The following is a 20,524-nucleotide window of genomic DNA, read 5'->3' on the forward strand; positions in this document are numbered from 1 at the left end:
GTTCATCCATGTGGCAAATGGGATTATTTCATTCTTTTTTATGGCAGAGTAGTATTCCATAGTGTATATATACCACAGATTCCTTATCCAATCATCCATCGATGGACATTTAGGTTGGTTCCATATCTTGATTATTGTAAACAGAGCTGCGATGAACATGGGAGTGCAGGTATCTCTTCGACGTGATGATTTCCATTCCTCTGGATATATACCCAGAAGAGGGATTCCTGCATCATATGGAAGATCTATCTGTAGTTGTTTGAGAAACCTCCAAATTGTTTTCCAAAGTGGTTGTACTAATTTACATTCCCACCAACAGTGCAGTAGTGTTAGTATTCCATTGTGTAGATATACCACAACTTCCTTATCCACTCATCTGATGATGGACATTTGGGCTGTTTCCAACTCTTGGCTATTGTAAATAGTGCTGCAATAAACATGGGAGTACAGGTATCCCTTCGACATGATGACTTCCATTCCTCTGGGTATATACCCAGCAATGGAATAGCTGGGTCATATGGTAGATCTATCTGTAATTGTTTGAGGAACCCCATACCATTTCCCATAAAGGCTGCACCATTTTGCAGACCCATCAGCAGTGTAGGTGCATTCCTTTTTCTCCACAACCTTGCCAGCATTTATCATTCTCAGTCTTTCAGATATTAGCCATCCTGACTGGAGTGAGGTGGTATCTCAGTGTGGTTTTGATCTGCATTTCCTAAATACTGAGTGATGTTGAGCATTTTTTCATGTGTCTATTGGCCATTTTTTTTTTTTTTAAATTTTATTTTGTCGATATACATTTTGGCTGATTATTGCTCCCCATCACCAAAACCTCCCTCCCTTCTCCCTCCCCCCCTCCCCGCCAACAATGTCCCTTCTGTTTGCTTGTCATATCAACTTCAAGTAATTGTGGTTGTTATATCTTCTTCCCCCCCCCCCCCGGTTTTGTGTGTGTGTGTGTGTGTGTGTGTGTGTGAAATTATATATTAATTTTTAGCTCCCACCAATAAGTGAGAACATGTGGTATTTCTCTTTCTGTGCCTGACTTGTTTCACTTAATATAATTCCCTCAAGGTCCATCCATGTTGTTGCAAATGGCAGTATTTCATTCGTTTTTATAGCTGAGTAGTATTCCATTGTGTAGATGTACCACATTTTCCGTATCCACTCATCTGATGATGGACATTTGGGCTGGTTCCAACTCTTGGCTATTGTAAAGAGTGCTGTGATGAACATTGGGGAACAGGTATACCTTCGACTTGATGATTTCCATTCCTCTGGGTATATTCCCAGCAGTGGGATAGCTGGGTCGTATGGTAGATCTATCTGCAATTGTTTGAGGAACCTCCATACCATTTTCCATAGAGGCTACACGACTTTGCAGTCCCACCAACAATGTATGAGAGTTCCTTTTTCTCCGCAACCTCGCCAGCATTTATCGTTCAGAGTCTTTTGGATTTTAGCCATCCTAACTGGGGTGAGATGGTATCTCAGTGTGGTTTTGATTTGCATTTCCCGGATGCTGAGTGATGTTGAGCATTTTTTCATATGTCTGTTGGCCATTTGTATATCTTCCTTAGAGAAATGCCTGCTTAGCTCTTTTGCCCATTTTTTAATTGGGTTGCTTGTTTTCTTCTTGTAAAGTTGTTTGAGTTCCTTATATATTCTGGATATAATCCTTTGTCAGATATATATTTTGCAAATATTTTCTCCCACTCTGTTGGTTGTCTTTTAACTCTGTTAATTGTTTCTTTTGCTGTGCAGAAGCTCTTTAGTTTGATATAATCCCATTTGTTTATTTTTCCTTTGGTTGCCCGTGCTTTTGGTGTCGTATTCATGAAGTCTGTGCCCAGTCCTATTTCCTGAAGTGTTTCTCCTATGTTTTCTTTAAGAAGTTTTATTGTTTCAGGGTGTATATTTAAATCCTTAATCCATTTTGAGTTGATTTTAGTATATGGTGAGAGGTATGGATCTAGTTTCATTCTCCTGCATAGGGATATCCAGTTATCCCAGTACCATTTACTGAAGAGGCAGTCCCTTCCCCAGTGTATAGGCTTGGTGCCTTTGTCAAAGATCAGATGGCAGTAAGTGTGTGGGTTGATTTCTGGATTCCCTATTCTATTCCATTGGTCAGTGTGTCTGTTTTTATGCCAGTACCATACTGTTTTGGTTATTATAGCTTTGTAGTATAGCTTAAAGTCAGGTAGTGTTATGCCTCCAGCTTTATTTTTTTTGCTCAGCATTGCTTTGGCTATTCGTGGTCTTTTATTGTTCCATATAAATGTCTGAATAGTTTTTTCCATTTCTGAGAAAAATGTCTTTGGAATTTTGATGGGGATTGCATTGAATTTGTATATCACTTTGGGTAGTATGGACATTTTCACTATGTTGATTCTTCCAATCCAAGAGCATGGAATATCTTTCCATCTTCTTGTATCCTCTCTAATTTCTCTCAGCAGTGGTTTGTAGTTCTCATTATAGAGATTTTTCACCTCCTTGGTTAACTCAATTCCTAAGTATTTTATTTTTTTGGTGGCTATTGTAAATGGGCAGGCTTTCTTGATTTCTCCTTCTGCATGTTCACTATTGGAGAAAAGAAATGCTACTGATTTTTGTGTGTTGATTTTGCATCCTGCTACTGTGCTGAAATCATTTATCAATTCCAACAGTTTTTTTGTAGAGGTTTTAGGCTCTTCGATATATAGGATCATGTCATCTTCAAACAGGGACAGTTTGACTTCATCTTTTCCAATCTGGATGCCCTTTATTTCCTTCTCTTCTCTGGCTTGTTTTCTTCTTGTAAAGTTGTTTGAGTTCCTTATATATTCTGGATATTAATCCTTTGTCAGATGTATATTTTGCAAATATTTTCTCCCACTCTGTTGGTTGTCTTTTAACTCTGTTGTTTCTTTTGCTGTGCAGAAGCTTTTTAGTTTGATATAATCCCATTTGTTTATTTTTCCTTTGGTTGCCCGTGCTTTTGGTGTCGTATTCATGAAGTCTGTGTCCAGTCCTATTTCCTGAAGTGTTTCTCCTATGTTTTCTTTAAGAAGTTTTATTGTTTCAGGGTGTATATTTAAATCCTTAATCCATTTTGAGTTGATTTTGGTATACGGTGAGAGGTATGGATCTAGTTTCATTCTCCTGCATAGGGATATCCAGTTATCCCAGCACCATTTGCTGAAGAGGCAGTCCCCTCCCCAGTGAATAGGCTTGGTGCCTTTGTCAAAGATCAGATGGCAGTAAGTGTGTGGGTTGATTTCTGGATTCTCTATTCTATTCCATTGGTCAGTGTGTCTGTTTTTATTCTGTTGGCCATTTGTATATCTTCCTTTGAGAAATGTCTATTCAGCTCCTTTGCCCACTTTTTAATTGGGTTACTTGTGTTTTTGCTGTTAAATTGTTTGAATTCCTTGTATATTCTGGATAGTAATCCTTTGTCAGGTGTATATTTTGCAAATACTTTCTCCCACTCTGTTGGTTGTCTCTTAGCTCTGTTAATTGTTTCTTTTGCTGTGCAGAAGCTTTTTAGTTTGATATAATCCCTTTTGCTCATTTTTCCTTTGGTTGTCTGTGCTTTTGGGGTCATATTCATGAAGTCTGTACCCACTCCTACTTCCTGGAGTACCTCCCCTATGTTTTCTTTAAGGAGTTTTATTGTTTCAGGATGTATATTAATCCGTTTTGTGTTGCTATAACAGAAATACCTGAGACTTGGTAATTTATAAAGAACAAAGGTTTATTTGGCTTATGATTCTGGGACAGCTGCATCTGGTGCAGGCCTCAGGCTGCTTCTATTCATGGTGGAAATTGGCAGGCAGCCAGCAGATACAAGAAGATCACATGGTGAGAGGAAGCAAGAGAGAGAGGAAGTGCCAGGGTCTTTTAAGCAACCAGCTCTCATGGGAATTAACCAAGTGAGAACTCACTCATTAATCCCCGCTCCCCCAGGGAGAGCATTTATCCATTCATGAGGGATCTGCCCCCATGACTCAACTCCTAACACTGCCACATTGGTGATCAGATTTCCACATGAGTTTTGGTGGGCACAACACATCCAAACTCCATCAGGATATATATTTAATTCTTTAATCCATTTTTAGTTGATTTTGGTATATGGTGAGATATATGGATCTAGTTTCATTTTCCTACATATTAATGTCCAATTTTCCCAGCACCATTTGCTGAAGAGGCAGTTTCTTACTCAGTGTGTAGACTTGGTGCCTTTGTTGAGGATCAGATGGCAGTAGGTGTATGGGCTGATTTCTGGATTCTCTATTCTGTTCCATTGGTCTGTGTGTCTGTTTTTCTTCCAGTACCATGCTGTTTTGGTAACTACAGCCTTGTAGTATAGTTTAAAGTCAGGTAGTGTTATGCCTCCAGCTTTATTTTTTTGCTCAGGATTGCTTTGGCTATTTGTGGTCTTTTGTTATTCCATATGAAAGTTAGGATTGTTTTTTCCATTTCTGAGAAAAATATCATTGGAATTTTGATGGGGATTGAATTGAATCTGCAGATCACTTAGCATAGTATGGACATTTTCCCAATGTTAATTCTTCCAATGCAAGAGCATGGGATATCTTTCCATCTTCTTGTGTCCTCTTTAATTTCTCTCAACAGTGGTTTGTAGTTCTCAGTGTAGAGATTTTTCACATCCTTGGTTAACTTTATTCCTTCATATTTTATTTTTTTGGTGACTACTGTAAATGGGCTAGCTTTCCTTATTTTTTTTTCTGCTAGTTCATTGTTAGAGTAAAGAAATGCTACTTATTTTCATGTGTTGATTTTGTATCCTGTAACTTTGCTGAAATCATTTATCAACTCTAAGAGTTTTTTTGTAGAGTCTTTAGGCTGTTCAATATATAGAATCATATCATCTGCAAACAGGGACAGTTTGACTTCATCTTTTCCAATCTGGATACCCTTTATTTCCTTCTCTTCCCTGATTGCTCTGGCTAGTACTTCCAAGACAATGGTGGATAGGAGTGGCGAGAGTGGGCGTCTTTGTCTTGTTCTTGTTCTTAAGGGAAAAGTTTTCAACTTTTCCCGATTCAGGATAATATTGGCAGTGGGTTTGTCATATATGGCTTTAATTGTGTTGAGATACTTTCCCTCTGTACCCAATTTATAGAGAGTCTTTATCATGAATGAATGCTGAATTTTGTCAAATGTTTTTTCAGTGTCTATAGATATGATCATATGGCTTTTGTCTTTGATTTTATTGATGTGATGCATCACATTTATTGATTTGCATATGTTGAACCAACTTTGCATCCCTGGGATGAATCTCACTTGATTGTGGTATATAATTTTATGTATGTGTTGCTGCATTCTATTAGCTGGTATTTTATTGAGGATTTTTGCATCTATGTTCATCAGGATATTGGCCTGCAGTTTTCATTTTTTGTTGTATCTTTGTCTGGTTTTGGTATCAGGGTGATGTTTGCCTCATAGAATGAGTTTGGGAGGATGGCCTCTGTTTCAATTTTTTGGAATAGTTTGCCGAGAATTAGTATTAAATCTTCTCTGAAGATTTGGTAGAATTCTGCAGTGAAGTCATCAGTCCTGGGCTTTTCTTTGTTGGGAGACTGCTGATAACAGTTTCAATGTCTTTGATGGTTATTGGTCTGTTCAGATTTGCTATGTCCTCTTGGTTCAGTCTTGGTAGTTTGTGTGTGTCCAGAAATTCATCCATTTCCTCCAGATTTTCAAATTTGTTGGCATATAGTTGTTTATAGTAGCTCTAATGATTCCTTGTATTTCTGAGGTATCACTTATAATATCACCTTTTTCATTTCTAATTTTTGTTATTTGTGTCTTCTCTCTTCTTTTTTTAGTTAGCCTTGCTAATGGTTTGTCAATTTTATTTATCTTCTCAAAAAACCAACTTTCTGTTTCATTCATCTTTTGTATCTTTTTTGGAGGTTTCTATTTCATTTAGTTCTGCTCTGATCTTAATTATTTCTTTCCATGCACTAACTTTGGGTTTGGATTGTTCTTGTTGTTCTAGTTCTTTAAGGTGAAGTGTCAGGTTATTTGCTTGCCATCTTTCCATTCATCTGATGTAAGCATTTAATGCAATAAATTTCCTCCTTAGTACTGCTTTTGCAGTATCTCACAGGTTTCAGTATGGTGTGTCATTATTTTCATTAGTTTCAATAATTTTTTTGATTTCCTGTTTAATTTCTTCTTGGACCCATATGTCATTAAGTAGAATGTCATTTAATTTCCACATATTTGTATAGTTTACAGAGTTTCATTTGTTATTGATTTCTAATTTTAATCCATTGTGATATGAAAAAATACATAAAATAATTCCTATTTCTTTGAATTTTTTAGGATTTGATTTGTGACCTAAAATGTGGTCTATCCTGGAGAATGTTCCATGTGCTAATGAGAAGAATGGATATTCTGAGGTTGTTGGGTGAAATGTTCTGTAGCTATCTGCCAAGTCCAATTGGTCTAACGTGTTATTTAGATCTTGTGTTTCTCTGTTGATTTTTCCTAGATGTTCTGTTCAATGTTGAGAGTGGGGTGTTCAGGTCCCCTACTATTATGGTACTAGTGTCTGTCTCTTTCTTTAGGTCTAATAGTGTTTGCTTTATAAATCTGGCTGCTCCATTTTGGTTGCATATATATTTATGATTGTTATCTCTTCTTTTTGGATAGATGCTTTTATCACTATGTATTGGCTGTCTTTATCTCTTTTTTTGGTATTTGGTTTAAAGTTTATTTTTCCTGATATAAGAATAGCTACTCCAGCTTGTTTTTCATTTCTACTTGCATGGTATATCTTTTTCCATCCTTTCACTCTTAGTCTATGTGTGTCTTTACAGGTCCAGTGAGTCTCTTGAAGATAGCATATTGTTGGGTCCACCCTTTTAATCCAATCATTCTGTCTGTGTCTTTTGAGTGCAGAATTTAATCCTTTTACATTAAGAGTTACTATCAAAAGGGGTTGATTTACTCCTGGCATTTTATTGATTTTTATTTGGATGTTTTAAATATCTTTTGTTCCTTCCTTTCTGATTTACTGTTTGTCTTCTGTGTTTGTTGGCTTCTTGGGATGGCAGATAAACTTTTTTCTCTTTATTGTTAGCATTTTTATTTTACTGGTGGGATTTGTTCTTTCTTGAGTGTTCTTGGTAGTGAGGTTGTTGAGGTAGCAGACCCAGTACTCCCTTGAGAATTTCCTGTAAGGCTGTTTGTGTGGTAGTGAATTCCTGCAGTTTTAGTTTGTCTGAGAAATACACTATTTGTCATTAATTTTGTTAGGATAGCCTTGCTGGGTAAAGTATTTTCAGCTGGCAATTTTTGTTTTTTATTATTTTCAATATATCATCCCAGTGTCTTCTGGCTTTTAGGGTTTCCAATGAGAAGTCTGATGTTAGTCTGATAGGGGCTCCCTTATGGGTGCCTTGACACTTCTCTCTTGCAGCTTTTAAGATTCTCTCTTTGTCTTTGAGTTTTGCCAATTTGGCTATAACATGTCTTGGAGAGGACCTTTTTGGGTTGAATATGTTTGGGGATCTTTGAGCCTCTTGAACATGAAGATCTGTGTCTTTCCCTATACCTGGGAAGTTTTCTGTTATTATTTCGTTGAATATGTTTTCAATGCCATTTCATTTTTCCTCCCCTTCTGGAATACCCATGATTCAGATATTTGAGTGCTTAAGGTTGTCTGTTATCTCTCTCAGATTTTCTTCATTTTTTAAAATTCTGTTTTCTTTTTTTGTCTGCCTGAGTTATTTCGAACAAGCCATCTTCAAGGTCAGAAATTCTTTCTTCTGCTTGTTCTAGCCTGCTGGTTAAGTTCTCTTTTGTGTTTTTTACTTCATTGAATGAATCCTTTAGCTCCACAAGCTCGGCTATATTCTTTTTCAGGGCATTGATTTCTTTGTACATTTCTTCTTTCAGGTCCTGTATACTTTTTCTCATTTTGTCCTGGTGTCTAACTGAGTCTTCTTGTATCTCATTTAGTTTCCTTAGAATTATTGCTCAAAATTCCAGGTCAGTCATTTCAAGGACTTCCTGTTCTATAGGATCTACAACTTGAGAGTTATTATATTCCTTTGGTGGTGTTGTACTTTCTTGGTTTTTCATATTTCTGGTATCTCTCAGTTGGTGTTTAGTTATTGTGGCAGAAGGCTTCATGGTTCACTAGCTCCACCCTGGCGTCTTGCCTGGATCCACAGGGGCTGCTGATTTGGTGCTGCTACCTCAGAGCCTGGGGGTCTGAGGGTCAGCAATTTAAATTTTTTAAAAATAAAGATTCTTTGTGTATTTTGTCTTTTTCGGTACAGAGTTATATATGCACCCATAAATTCAAAAATGAGGTTTGTTACTCCTCTATATCTTTAATTATTTTGTATACTCGATCTGTGACATTCTGAGAGGAGTATGTTAATAGTTTCTCACTATGAATGCACAATAGTTTTGTCATATTGTCTTTATGTTTTCCTAAATATTTGCTTAGGAAAACATTCCATTGATATAATTTAGTGGATGAAAGTTTACAAATGTTATATCATGTTGGTATACTACAATTTTTATCAATATAAAATATCCCCTTGTCCCAATTACTAATTTGTGTTTTGAGTTTTGTTTACTATTTTTGATATTAACATCACCTCCACTGCTTTCTTTTGTTAGTATTTTCATGATATGTTTTTGCACATTCCTTTATTTTCCATCTTTCCATATAATTTTATTTTCGGGGTATCTTGTAAATAGCATCCAGCTGGGTTTTGTTCTTTTATGTATTCTGGGATTCTTGGTCTTTAATATGAGAATTTGACTAATTCATGTTTTAATTTGCTCGCTAATATGTTTGTTCTCATTTCACTAGCACAAAATTTTCACTGGCAAAAACACACTGCTGTGTTGGTAATGAGGGCTTTGGTGACTGGGAGATCTGGTTTGAGGCCTGGCTCTGTCACTTACTAGCTTTGTGACTTTGGATGAGTCACCTTCCTCATCTGTAAAATGTGGCTATTAATAGTACCTAGCTGAATAAGATTGTTGTAGAGATTTCAAAATAAATCATTGAAAGCACTTAGGTCAGTGCCTGGCACAGAGAAAGTGTTCAATAAATATTGCAATTATTACTGCTATTGTTGCTGTTGTTTTAATTGTATGACTGTATCAAAACTGTGATTTAAATCTAGATCTTTAGTTTTATTCTACTTCCCAAATTGCAGCTGTTCTTATTCTATTAGGGACTTAAATTTTGAAATCTCTTTGTCACCACAAACTCAACATGTTCCTTTACAACTGGCATCTTCTTGTAGAATGTCTCTGCTTCTATCAAGGGCAGCATCATTTACCTAGTGCTATGGTCTGATTGTCCCCCAAGATTCACATGTTGAAACTTAATCACCAATGTGATAATATTAAGAGGCCTTTAGGAGGTGATTAACTCATGAGAGCAGAGCCCTCACGGATGGGATTAGGGCTCTTATAAAAGGACTAGAGGGAGTGGGTTAGCCCCTTTTACTATCCCTTCCACCATGTGAGGATACACATTCATCTCCCCAGGAGGATGCAGCAACAAGACGCCATCTTGGAAGCAGAGAGATTGGGCCCTTTCCAGACACCAAACCTGCTGGCACCTTGATTTTGGACTTCCCAACCTCCAGAACTGTGAGAAATAAATTTCTATTGTTTATAAATTACCCAGTTTGTGGTATTTTGTTACAGCAGCAGAAATGGACTAAGATACCTGTTCTCTAAACCTTGGTATTATCTTGACTCACCTCCCATATCTAGTTAGCCAACACCTGACTTACAGATATTGCTTAAAATCACTCTTGTATTCTTCTTTCCCACTTTATTTTTGCTACCACCAAATCCAGTGTATCTTCTCTTTGCCTTGTAAATGGATTAGTTTCCTTGACATCAGTATTTCTTCACTACAATGTGTACTGTCACCAACCGATATTCCCTAAACGTCACTTTCATTATGTAACTCCTTGCTCAAAAACCTTTGCTAGTTTCAGACTTCTGAGAAAGTCTGTTTTAAATATCTCTGCTTATTTTCAAGGTCTTCATAAACTGACCTTACCTTATTTCTTCAATTTTGTTTATAATTATATTCCAACATGTAAAGCTCACTGTATTCAGGTTGTTTTTTTTCACTGTCCTCTCACAAGTCAAGCTCATTCCTGCCTTCAGGCCTCACTGATGGTCTTTCCCCCTCACTTAAAGCACGTTTCCTTCTTTCCTTCTTTCATATGAATACTGCCTGTTCCAAACAGCCTGGATATTTCTCACCTCAGTTGAGAAATTTTCTTTGGCAACTTGATCCCCTTCTCTGTGAAATACTAATCTAATGGTTTGGTACTTCATTATATACTATCTTGAATTATTTTTGATTATTCTTGTGTATTAGCTTTGTCTCTCCAATTAGACTTTATACTTTCTGAAGACAATTCTGGGAACACAGTAGTTATTAAATGGGTACTTACTAATAAGACAAAAAGAAGAAAGACTACCCTACTTCCTCAACTCCTGCACTTCTGAAGCACTTTTGAGATGTGACCAAAATCCCTAAAAGTCTATCTGGATTTTGAATGATTTATGATAAGGCATTCTTCTTCAATAAAAAGGGATTCTATGTACTTTGGCAGTACAAAGAGGCCTTTGGAAGCAACAGGAGAAACACAGAAAGGAAACAGGTGCTTCAGTATTAGCTTTAGTCCTCCAGGAACTGAAAGAACAATAAAGCTTTTCACCCAGTTTCAAGGAAGCAATGTCAGGAAGCCCAGCCAAAAAAACAAAAAAACAAAAAATAAAACAACAAAACAACCCCCCCCCCCAAACAACAAACAACCAAAAATAAGAAAGTGAGATAAAACAAAATTATTTTCACCTTTTCCCTGCTAGATTTTACTGCTTCAGTTAGACAGGCTTTGGAAGGAGAAGTCTGGGAAGTTATCTAGAAAATCTTGATGCCCCACTGCAGTGATGCATAGATGCAGAATGTAGTATTACTCTCTTTAAAAAGAAATGTAGAAATAAAGTTTCTGCGAATTGACCTAGAAACCAATTATTTAAAGTAACCCCCAACCAAGTTATCCTCTGTTTCATTTTTCTGAATTATAACTCTCAAACCATCTGAAACATTCTTGTGTATTGGTTTATTTGTTACATATTTATTGTCTGTCCTTGCCTTCTAAGACATAAGCTCCATGAGAGCAGAAATCTCATCTGACTTATTCACCCCATGTGTCCCCAGTGCTTAGAAAAGTGCTGGCACAAAATAGGAGTTAATAAATACTGCTGAAAGAATAAATCATAAGAAATAGCTCCCCAGTAACTCTAAGATGTTGAAGGGCTAAACATATGACTTATTTTAAAAATACACTCATTCCTTGCCTCATACAGCCCTTACCAAGCATGGTGTGTGAGATGGGGAAGGTGATGGTGGGCTGGCCTGTCATCCTCCAGCGGCTACAGAGATAGGAAAGGTCTGTTCTAAGCATTTCCACTATCATCTTGTTGTCCAGAGCCAGGTAGAACTGTTGCTGGTCTATAAACTAAGAAAAAGAAAAATAACAGCTCAGAATAATTTATTCTCACAAGTATCAAATAATATTTTAAAATACATATTTACAAGGGCATACAAGGCATCATAGAGGCAACAACACCCCCAAATTTAATGCCTAATACTCCCCAAAGTATTTAGTGGTCAATTGGTACACATAAAAATAATTTCTGACTTTTTTACAGTGTGTTACAGTTTACAAAGTATTTTCAAGTACATAATTTTATTTAACTCCATAACCACCCAGTGAGGTCTTTCCTTCTTTTAATAGATGAAAAATAAGGCTAAGAGATGATATGTGGATAAGCAAAGTGATATGGCTAGCAAATGGCAGAGTCAGAAATAGAGTCTATGATCCATTACTCTTTCATTTATACCTACCTCAACCGCACTATTTCAGATGTAAGATGACAAATGGGGAGTTTAAGCTTTCTTTCCAGAAAATAGTTTCTCCTCCCCATACACATATATAATCAGGCTTGCTCTTGTAATATAGCTAATAAACATCAAGCTAACAATGTGTATAGTCACAGACAAAATAATACTGACATCTTTGTTTATAAGAAGATATCGAAGACTTGCATGCACGTAAAAAGGGCCCCTCCGCCAAACAAAGAAAACACTTAATTCAGTAGCTGATTTAAAAATACCATGGTTTGTTTATAAAGGTAACTTCAGTCTTATTTTAACTTTTAAAAATAAGGGGTACTTTGTAACTACTCTAACATTTGCAAAATCCCTAGTCACTGTTTCTGTAACACCCAGGACTAATCTTGGTAATCACAATCACTTGGTGTAACTCTGCAGCAAGTTCAATTCAGTTCAACTGAACAAATATTTACTGAGCAACTTGATATGTACAAGGCTCCCTGGAACTTTTTAATACTTATCCTAACTCTTGTAAATGTTTTATTTCTGCAACGTTTCTCTTTTATTTCCACCTATCTCAATGCATGTTCCAGCTTATTTCACCCACCTGTGGAGTGAAAGTAAAGATAGTTTTCCGAATGTCGTAGAGTTTTGATGTTCCAAGCACTCCCATGTGTCTGTAGGGTCGTCCACTGAGTTTCATTCTACTGTTGCATCCTGACACAGAATTAAGAAATGATCAAGGTAGTTTTTAGCGCACAAATCAAATCAGCAAACTTTTTAACATATAGATACACATACAATGTACGTATACACGTATAGACACACCTTATTTCCTTGAGTTTAAGATTTGTTTTTACAGGTTAGCATCCTGAAATTGGAATCCATCTTATAATTGATGTCTATATTAAATGCAGTTGAATTTCTTTTTGTTTTCCAATAGGCAGTTATTAAGCCAATACCTTTTACTATAGGGAAATAACTAATTTATTTACACATTTTTTTTCTTTTATAACATAGAATAATACTACATATATTGCTCTAAAACTTTTTTCCCTAAAATACATATTGAATATCCTTTCATGTCAGTACTGGCGGAACCACTATTACCACTTTTTTTTTTTTGGCTAGAACACATTTTTCTTGGGGATTTTATTTTTGCCCCTGCTCTATCCTAAGTTTTATACTTATCAAATATGCCACATTTTTAGTGTTGCTTCACTGTTAGGGGCCAGAACCGCAGAACTACCAATGCCTTGGTCATATTCCAGGGCCAACTCAGTAAAGCACACATTTTACCTGAGATTGATGTCACAACCAGGTTTGTCTACTGCTCCCTCCTTTTTGTTTGCTTGTTTTTTTTTATCACAGTAAAATATATATGAGATTTACCATTTTAATAATTTTTAAGTGTACAGTTCAGTGGCATTAAGTATATTCACACCATTGTGCAAACATTACCACTATCTATCTCCAGGACTTTTTCATCTTCCCGAACTGAAACTCTGTACCTAATGTCCCCCTCCTCCCAGCCTCTGGCAACCATCATTCTACTTTGCATCTCTATAAATCTGACTACTATACCTCATATAAGTGGGATCATACAATATTTGTCCTTTTGTAACTGGCTTATTTCACTTAGCATAATGTTTTCAAGTTTCATCTAAGTTATAGCAAATATCAGATTTCCTTCCTTTTTAAGGCTGAATAATATTCAACCCTATGTATACACCACATTTTGTTTGTCTGTCCATCCATTGACAGACATTTGGGTTGTTTCCACCTTTTGGCTATTGTGGACAATGCTGCACATTGGTGTAGAAAATATGTTTTGAGTTCCTGCTTTCACTTCTTTTGGGTATATATCCAGAAGTGAAATTGCAGGATCACATAGTAATTCTATGTTTAATTTTTTGAGGAACTGTTAATATTGTTTTCCATAGTGGCTGCACCATTTTACATTCCTGCTAACGGTGCATAAGGGTTTTAATTTCTCCACATCCTCACCAACACATATTTTCTGTTTATTATTTTTTTCAACCACAGTCATCATAATGGGTGTGAGTTGGCATCTCATTGTGGTTTTAATTTGCATTTCCCTAATGATTAGTGATGATGAGCATCTTTTCATCTCCTTATAGACCATCTGCATATCTTCTTTGAAGAAATTCTATTTAAGTCCTTTGCCCATTTTTGAATCTGGCTGTTTTTGTTGAGTTGTAGTTCTTCTTTATATATTCTAGATATTAATCCCTTATCAGATATATGATTTATAAATATTTCCTCCTGTCTTGTGGGTTGCAACACCTGCCTTGTGGGTGAAAACACTCTGTTGATGGTGTCCTTTGATCCACAAAAGTTTTTTTTTTAGCTGCAATTTTTTAAAAATACATAATTGATTATACACATTTGTGGGGTACAAAAGTTTTACTTTGATGAAGTTTAATATTTTTTTTTGCCTGTGCTTTTGGTGTCATATCCAAGAAATCATCACCAAATCTAATGTCAAGAAGCTTTTCCCTTATGTTTTCTTCTGAGTTTTAGGTCTTACGTTTTGGTCTTTAATCCATTTTGAGTTAATTTTTTGTACCTGGTGTAAAGTAAGAGTCAAACTTCATTCTTTTGCATGTGGATATCAAAGTTTTACCAGTATCATTTGTTGAAAAGACTTCCCTTTCCTCATTAAATGGCCTTGGCACCTGTGTTTAAAATCATTTGACAATATATGTAAGGATTTATTTTTGGGCTCTCCATTCTAGTTTATTGTTCCATATGTCTTTCTTTATGCCAGTGCCATACTGTTTTGGTTACTGTAGACTTGTAGTATGTTTTGAAATCAGGAAGTGTGAGTCCTCTAAACTTGTTCTTTATCAAGATTGTTTTGGCTATTGGTCCCTTGAGATTCCATATGAAGATTCCATATGAATTTTAGAATGAATTTCTCTATTTTTGCAAAAAACATCATTGGGTTTTTGATGTGAATTGCACTGAATCTGTTGATAGCTTTGGGTAGTATTGAAATTTTAACAATACTATGTCTTCCAATCCATAAAAATGGGGTTGTCCTGTTTATTCGTGTCTTCTTTAACTTCTTTCAGGAGCATTTTGTCATGTTCAGTGTACAAGTCTTTCACCTCCTTGTTTACCTTTATTCTTAAATATTTTATTCTTTTTGATGCTATTGTAAATAGAATTGTTTCCTTAGTTTCCTTTTTGAATTGTCCATTGTTAGTGTATAGAAATGCAACTGACTTTTGTGTGTTGACTTTGTGCCCTGTAACTTTGCTGAAATTGCTTATTAGTTCTAACAGGGCTTTCTTTTGTGTGTGAAATTTTCATGATTTTCTCCATATAAGATCTTGTGAATGGAGATCATTTTGATACTTCCTTGCCAATTTGGATGTCTTTTATTTCCTTTTCTTGCCGAATTGCTCTGGCTATAACCTCCAATACTATATTGAATAAAAATCTGTGGGCCTGTTTTGATTGTATTTTTTTCTTTTTCTTTTATTCATTTGGTTTCCTAGCATGTCTTGTTATATTTTTCCAATGCTGAACACAGTGTGTGATTCATAGAGGCTCTGGATGATATTATTTTCCTCTAGAGAGGATTTAGTTTATTTTGGCAGGCAGACACAGCACAAACAGATCACCTTAGCCCACTTGGGGATTCAGAAGACTGTGTTTTTAGGCTTTGTGTTTGAGGTTATCTTAGAACTGATCTATTTGTGTTTTTTTCTTACTCCTAGAGTGTAGCCCTTTCCTTTCACCTAGTAAGGCCCTGAAATGCAATTTCTGTCTCCTCAGCACAGTGAGAGTTCTGTTTAGTTCCTTGGCCCCTCACCACATGTAAGTAAAGCTTAAGAATTAGCAAATGCCTCAAAGGGAAATTGCACACAAAATGGCGAGTTTACTTTTTTGAGGTCCCCTTCTCTTCAGGATTTTGGCTTCTTAAGTCCTACCTGTCTTAATTATTCTCTGAAGCCTTCATTCACCTCTATTTTAAATTTTTTAAAAAAAATTTAATTAATTTTTATTGAAACATAATTGATAGTATATATCTCTGGGGTACAGCATTGAATATCAATACCTGTGTGCAATATGTGATGCTTAAATCAGGATAATTAGTATATTCAACATTATACAATGTAATTATTTTTTTGTGGCCCTTTACCAATTTCTCAATAACCTCTTTCTTTCTCCCCCACGTCTGGTGGCCTCAGTTCTGTTCTCTCCTTTTAAAAGTTCAACAAATTATTGTGATTGTTGTAGCTCTCTTTCTTTTTTGTTCTTTCTTTCTTTTTTTGTATATTTGTTTATTTTCTCAGTTCCCACTTATGAGTGAGGGCATGCGGTATGTTGCCTGGCTTATTTCATTTAACATAATTTTCTCTAAGTTCATCCATGTTGCTGCGAATGGCAGAATTTCATTCTTTTTTATGGCAGAGTAGTATTCCATTGTGTATGTATACCACATTTTTCTTATCCAGTTGTCCATTGATGGACATTTAGGTTGGTTCCAACTCTTGGCTATTGTAAATAGAGCTTCAATAAACAGGGGACTGCAGGTATCCCTTTAACACGATAATTTCCATCCCTTTGGGTATATACCCAGTAGTGGGATTGCTGGATAGTGTGATAGTTCTATCTGTAGTTGTTTCTGGAACCTCCATACTGGTTTCCATGATGGCTGCACATAGTTTACAGTTCCACCAACAGAGTAGGAGGGTTTCTCTTTCTCTGCATCCTCACCAGCATTTGTTATTCGCTGTCTTTTTGATAATGGCCAGTCTAACTGGGGTGAGGTGATATCTCAATGTGGTTTTGATTTGCATTTCCCCGATGCTGAGTGATGTTGAGTATTTTTTATGTGTTTGTTGGCCATTTGTATATCTTCCTTTGAGAAATGCCTATTCAGCTCCTTTGTCCGTTTTTAAAATCAGATTACTTTTTTTTTTTTTTTTTACTGTTTAAGTTGTTTGAGTTCCTTGTATATTCTGGATATTAATCTTTTGTCAGATGCATAGTTTGCAAATATTTTTCCCATTCTGTAGGTTGTCTTCTCACTCTGTTGTTTCTTTGGCTGTGCAGAAACTTTTTAGTTTGATATAATCCCATTTGTTTATTTTTTCTTTTGTTGCCTGTGATTTTGGGATCTTATATTCATAAAGTCTGCCAAATCCTACTTCCTGATATGTTTCCCCTATGTTTTCTTTAGGAGTTTTATAGTTTCAGGTCTTACATTTAAGTCTTTAATCCATTTTGAGTTGATTTTAGTATATGGCTTGTGTTTAAAAATTCAGTCGCCATAGTTATTTTTAGTATTAGGGTTAGCCCAATACAAACTATTTCATCACAACTGGAAGCAGAAAGTCTACCTTTTCTTGTTGACTATGGCATACTATATCATAATTCTACCATTTTTGTTCATACAAGCTATGTTGCTTCTAATTGCTATTTTGCCACTATGAATTATGCTATAATGAACATCCTTGTACATATATCCTTGGGCACTTGTTTGAGTGTTAGATAGGATAGATACCTACAAGTAAGGTGTTGGTCAAAGGTACGCACATTAAATTTTTTTATAGGTAATTCCGATATGCTTCTTATTTACATTACCAAGGAGTGCTGAGAGTGTCCATACCGCCACATATTCACCAGCACTGGATATTATCAATCTTAACTTTTGTAAAACTGATGGGCAAAAAATTACATTGTGTTGTTGTTTTATCTTACATTTTCCCAATCATTGGTGAGGAATAGATATAGAAGCTATGATAACTTAAAAAATTTATTACCAGGAAAGGAGAAATGGTGATCAATAGAGCCAAAAAGTAATATTAGAATACACACACATACATGTGTGAGTGACTGTATGTTTGTAGAGTAAATGAGAAAGGTGGCATTTCAAAACAGTGTATATATGAACTGTTCAATCAATAGTGCTGGAATGACTGGTTAATTACTTGGCAAAAAGTTAGATTTTTACCTCACAAGATAAACTAAAATAAAAATTTGAGACTAAGAGTTAAATGTAAAATTGTAGCCATAAAAGAACTAAGAGAAATTGCAGTGAAAATGTACCTGACCTAGGGATGGGTCTATCTTTCTAAACATAACAGCAAAGAAAGAAACCAAAAAGGAGAAAATTTTGCTACATTAAAAATGTAAAACTTCTACACATCAAAAGCAAACACAAAATTGAGGCAAATAATAAAATAGCAAAATATTGCAATAATATGTGAAAGACAAAGTTTCAGCACCTTAATACATAAAAAATCTCATAGAAATCAGTAAGAAACCAAAAATTGCCCAGTAGAAAAATGGCAGAAATATATAAGTAGACAATTTACAAAATAAATAGAAAAAAGGCTAATCTTTGTAAATAAGTTTATTCACCATATGTCCAAAAATTTGAAGAAATTATGCTAACACAGCTATGAAATTGGGTTGTAGGAGGCTATTTATCAAAATGCAACAGGGTTCATCATATATTATTTACACACATACATGTGTGAGTGAGTGTATGTGTGTACAGTAAACAGACTGCAAAGTTTGTTCTTTACAACACCATTTTTCTAAAAATATGTGTGTATTTATTTTATAAAAAATGATTGGAAGCAAATACCCCCAAATAAAAACAGTGGCTTCCTCAGAGTGGTGGAATTATATGTGATTTTTATCTTTTTCCTTTGTGCTTTTCTCTATTTTCCCCTTCCCCGCAGTCAACATGTACACATCAATTTGAAATCAGATAACTTATAATTTATGAAAATTGAAGAGAACAAGAATAACATATCTATTCAGATGAACTAGGAGATAAATTCCCAATTCCTGAAGAAATGAAAAATATATCTGATAAAATGGATGTATTTGATATTTAAAGATTTGCACAAAGACAAGAAAAAAGTTATGTAAAAGAAAGTAACAGACTAGGATTATATATATATATATATATATATATATAATCTCATTGATAAAAGTTTACAATAAAATACATTTAAAGAATTGATAAATATATACAAAAATATGTAGACCCTACCAGATGAACAAGCAATAGTAGACACATAGTTTCCAAAAAAAGTAAAGCAAAATTGGAAAAATGTATAGCTCACTGGGAATTAAAGAAAAGAAATTAAAATAATTTATACACATTAAAACTATTAATCTAAGAAAAATAAATGATAAAAATTCAATGTTGGTGGGGTAGTAAAAACAGAAAAGTATATTTTATATCTTATTGATGTCACTATAAATTAGTTGGTCTTTCTAAAGAGTAATCTGGCAACATGTAACAAGAGCTACAAAGCTTTCATACTCTTATCCAGAATTCCCTTTTTGAGAATATACTGCAAGGAGACAGTGGTTTATACGAAGGCATTCATAGAAGGATAGAAATTTTGGGAACCAACCACCCAATAATAAGGAAACAATTCCATTAATTTGATGGAATAATATATAGCTATTTCAATATGTGGAAATGCATACATGAAAGAATAAGTAAAAATAAATATGATGCAAGTTAATATACACACTAAATGCACTAACAGATTAGAAAAGAATTAGCATTATATAAAGATTTGATTTTAGTATTTATTAAGCTCTTACTTTCATAAAATTGATTAACCTTATAATTTAAAACATTAAAAAGATATTATGGAACTGACCATGAAATACTGAGTGAGGTGAGGCAGAGAACTCTGATTAGTTAACACATATAAATCAATATACCTGGCAAGAAAATATCCTTTTTCCTTGGTGGAATTATGGCTGTCATTATATTTATGCTTAAAGCAATTTTGTTACTGTGAAATTGTTGTGAAAATAGAATTTTGGAGTCACTCATTTGACTGAAGTTATCAAGTGTTACCTCATCTAGCATATCTTTCCTGACTTCTCCATGCAATTCTATCCCTTTTCTCCTGTACTTTGTACATAACACCATTGTTACAGCATTTATAAGATTGTATTATGATCATTTGGTCACATGTCTATGTCTCCCACAGCATCTAGCCCAGTTCCTGGTACACAATAAGTGAGCAATAAATGCTTATGAATGAATGAATGAAGCAAATGAAAGAGTATATTGGGAAATAAATGTATTTTGTTACTTGAGTCCCTGGAATTTGTGAACATTCATTAAACCCAGGACCCATCAGTCCTTATTTCCTTTGGCTAGGAAGTAAGAACTTAGTAAGAGGCCTAAAATGAAGTGTAGCCTTTGAAAAAGTAAACAGTAAGGAGATTGCTTCCGCTTGTTGGAAAGATCTGATGTGATGCAGGCAGATTCCAGGACTGATGGCCCAGGACTTGGAGGTTACCTCCTTTTTAGTAAGATTATGCTGATTTAGACCAATGCATGTGAGGAAGCAAGAGGTAAAATTAACAAAACTTTTGAGTGAGAGCCAGAGAGAATCAGGTCAAAGTCACCATTAGGACTTATATTAACCCAGAACTCTAGGGACTTCCAAGAGGGACAAAGAAGGTGACTACAAGATCAACTAATACTCATGGGGAATCAGATTTTGGCTAGATAGGGAAATGTCTTCTTTATCTCAAAGGATATAGTGCTAGTGGACTGGTATCTGGAGACCAGAAGTGCAT

General features: G+C 35.2%; 1 protein-coding gene across 5 annotated transcripts in view; it reads right to left on the reverse strand.

The window, feature by feature from the left end:
• The window catches only part of PHKA1 (phosphorylase kinase regulatory subunit alpha 1), a 143,493-nt gene that overhangs the window by 47,321 nt on the left and 75,648 nt on the right, over positions 1-20,524 (reverse strand). For all 5 annotated transcript variants that reach the window (XM_063083045.1, XM_063083046.1, XM_063083044.1 and 2 more), the window contains 2 exons: positions 12,525-12,634; positions 11,396-11,540 (listed from right to left, as the gene is read on the reverse strand). In XM_063083045.1, the coding sequence (XP_062939115.1) occupies positions 11,396-11,540; positions 12,525-12,634 (255 nt within the window). The remainder of the gene's footprint in view (positions 1-11,395; positions 11,541-12,524; positions 12,635-20,524) is intronic.

This window comes from Cynocephalus volans, chromosome X (assembly GCF_027409185.1).
Source record: "Cynocephalus volans isolate mCynVol1 chromosome X, mCynVol1.pri, whole genome shotgun sequence".
Lineage (NCBI taxonomy): Eukaryota > Metazoa > Chordata > Mammalia > Dermoptera > Cynocephalidae > Cynocephalus > Cynocephalus volans.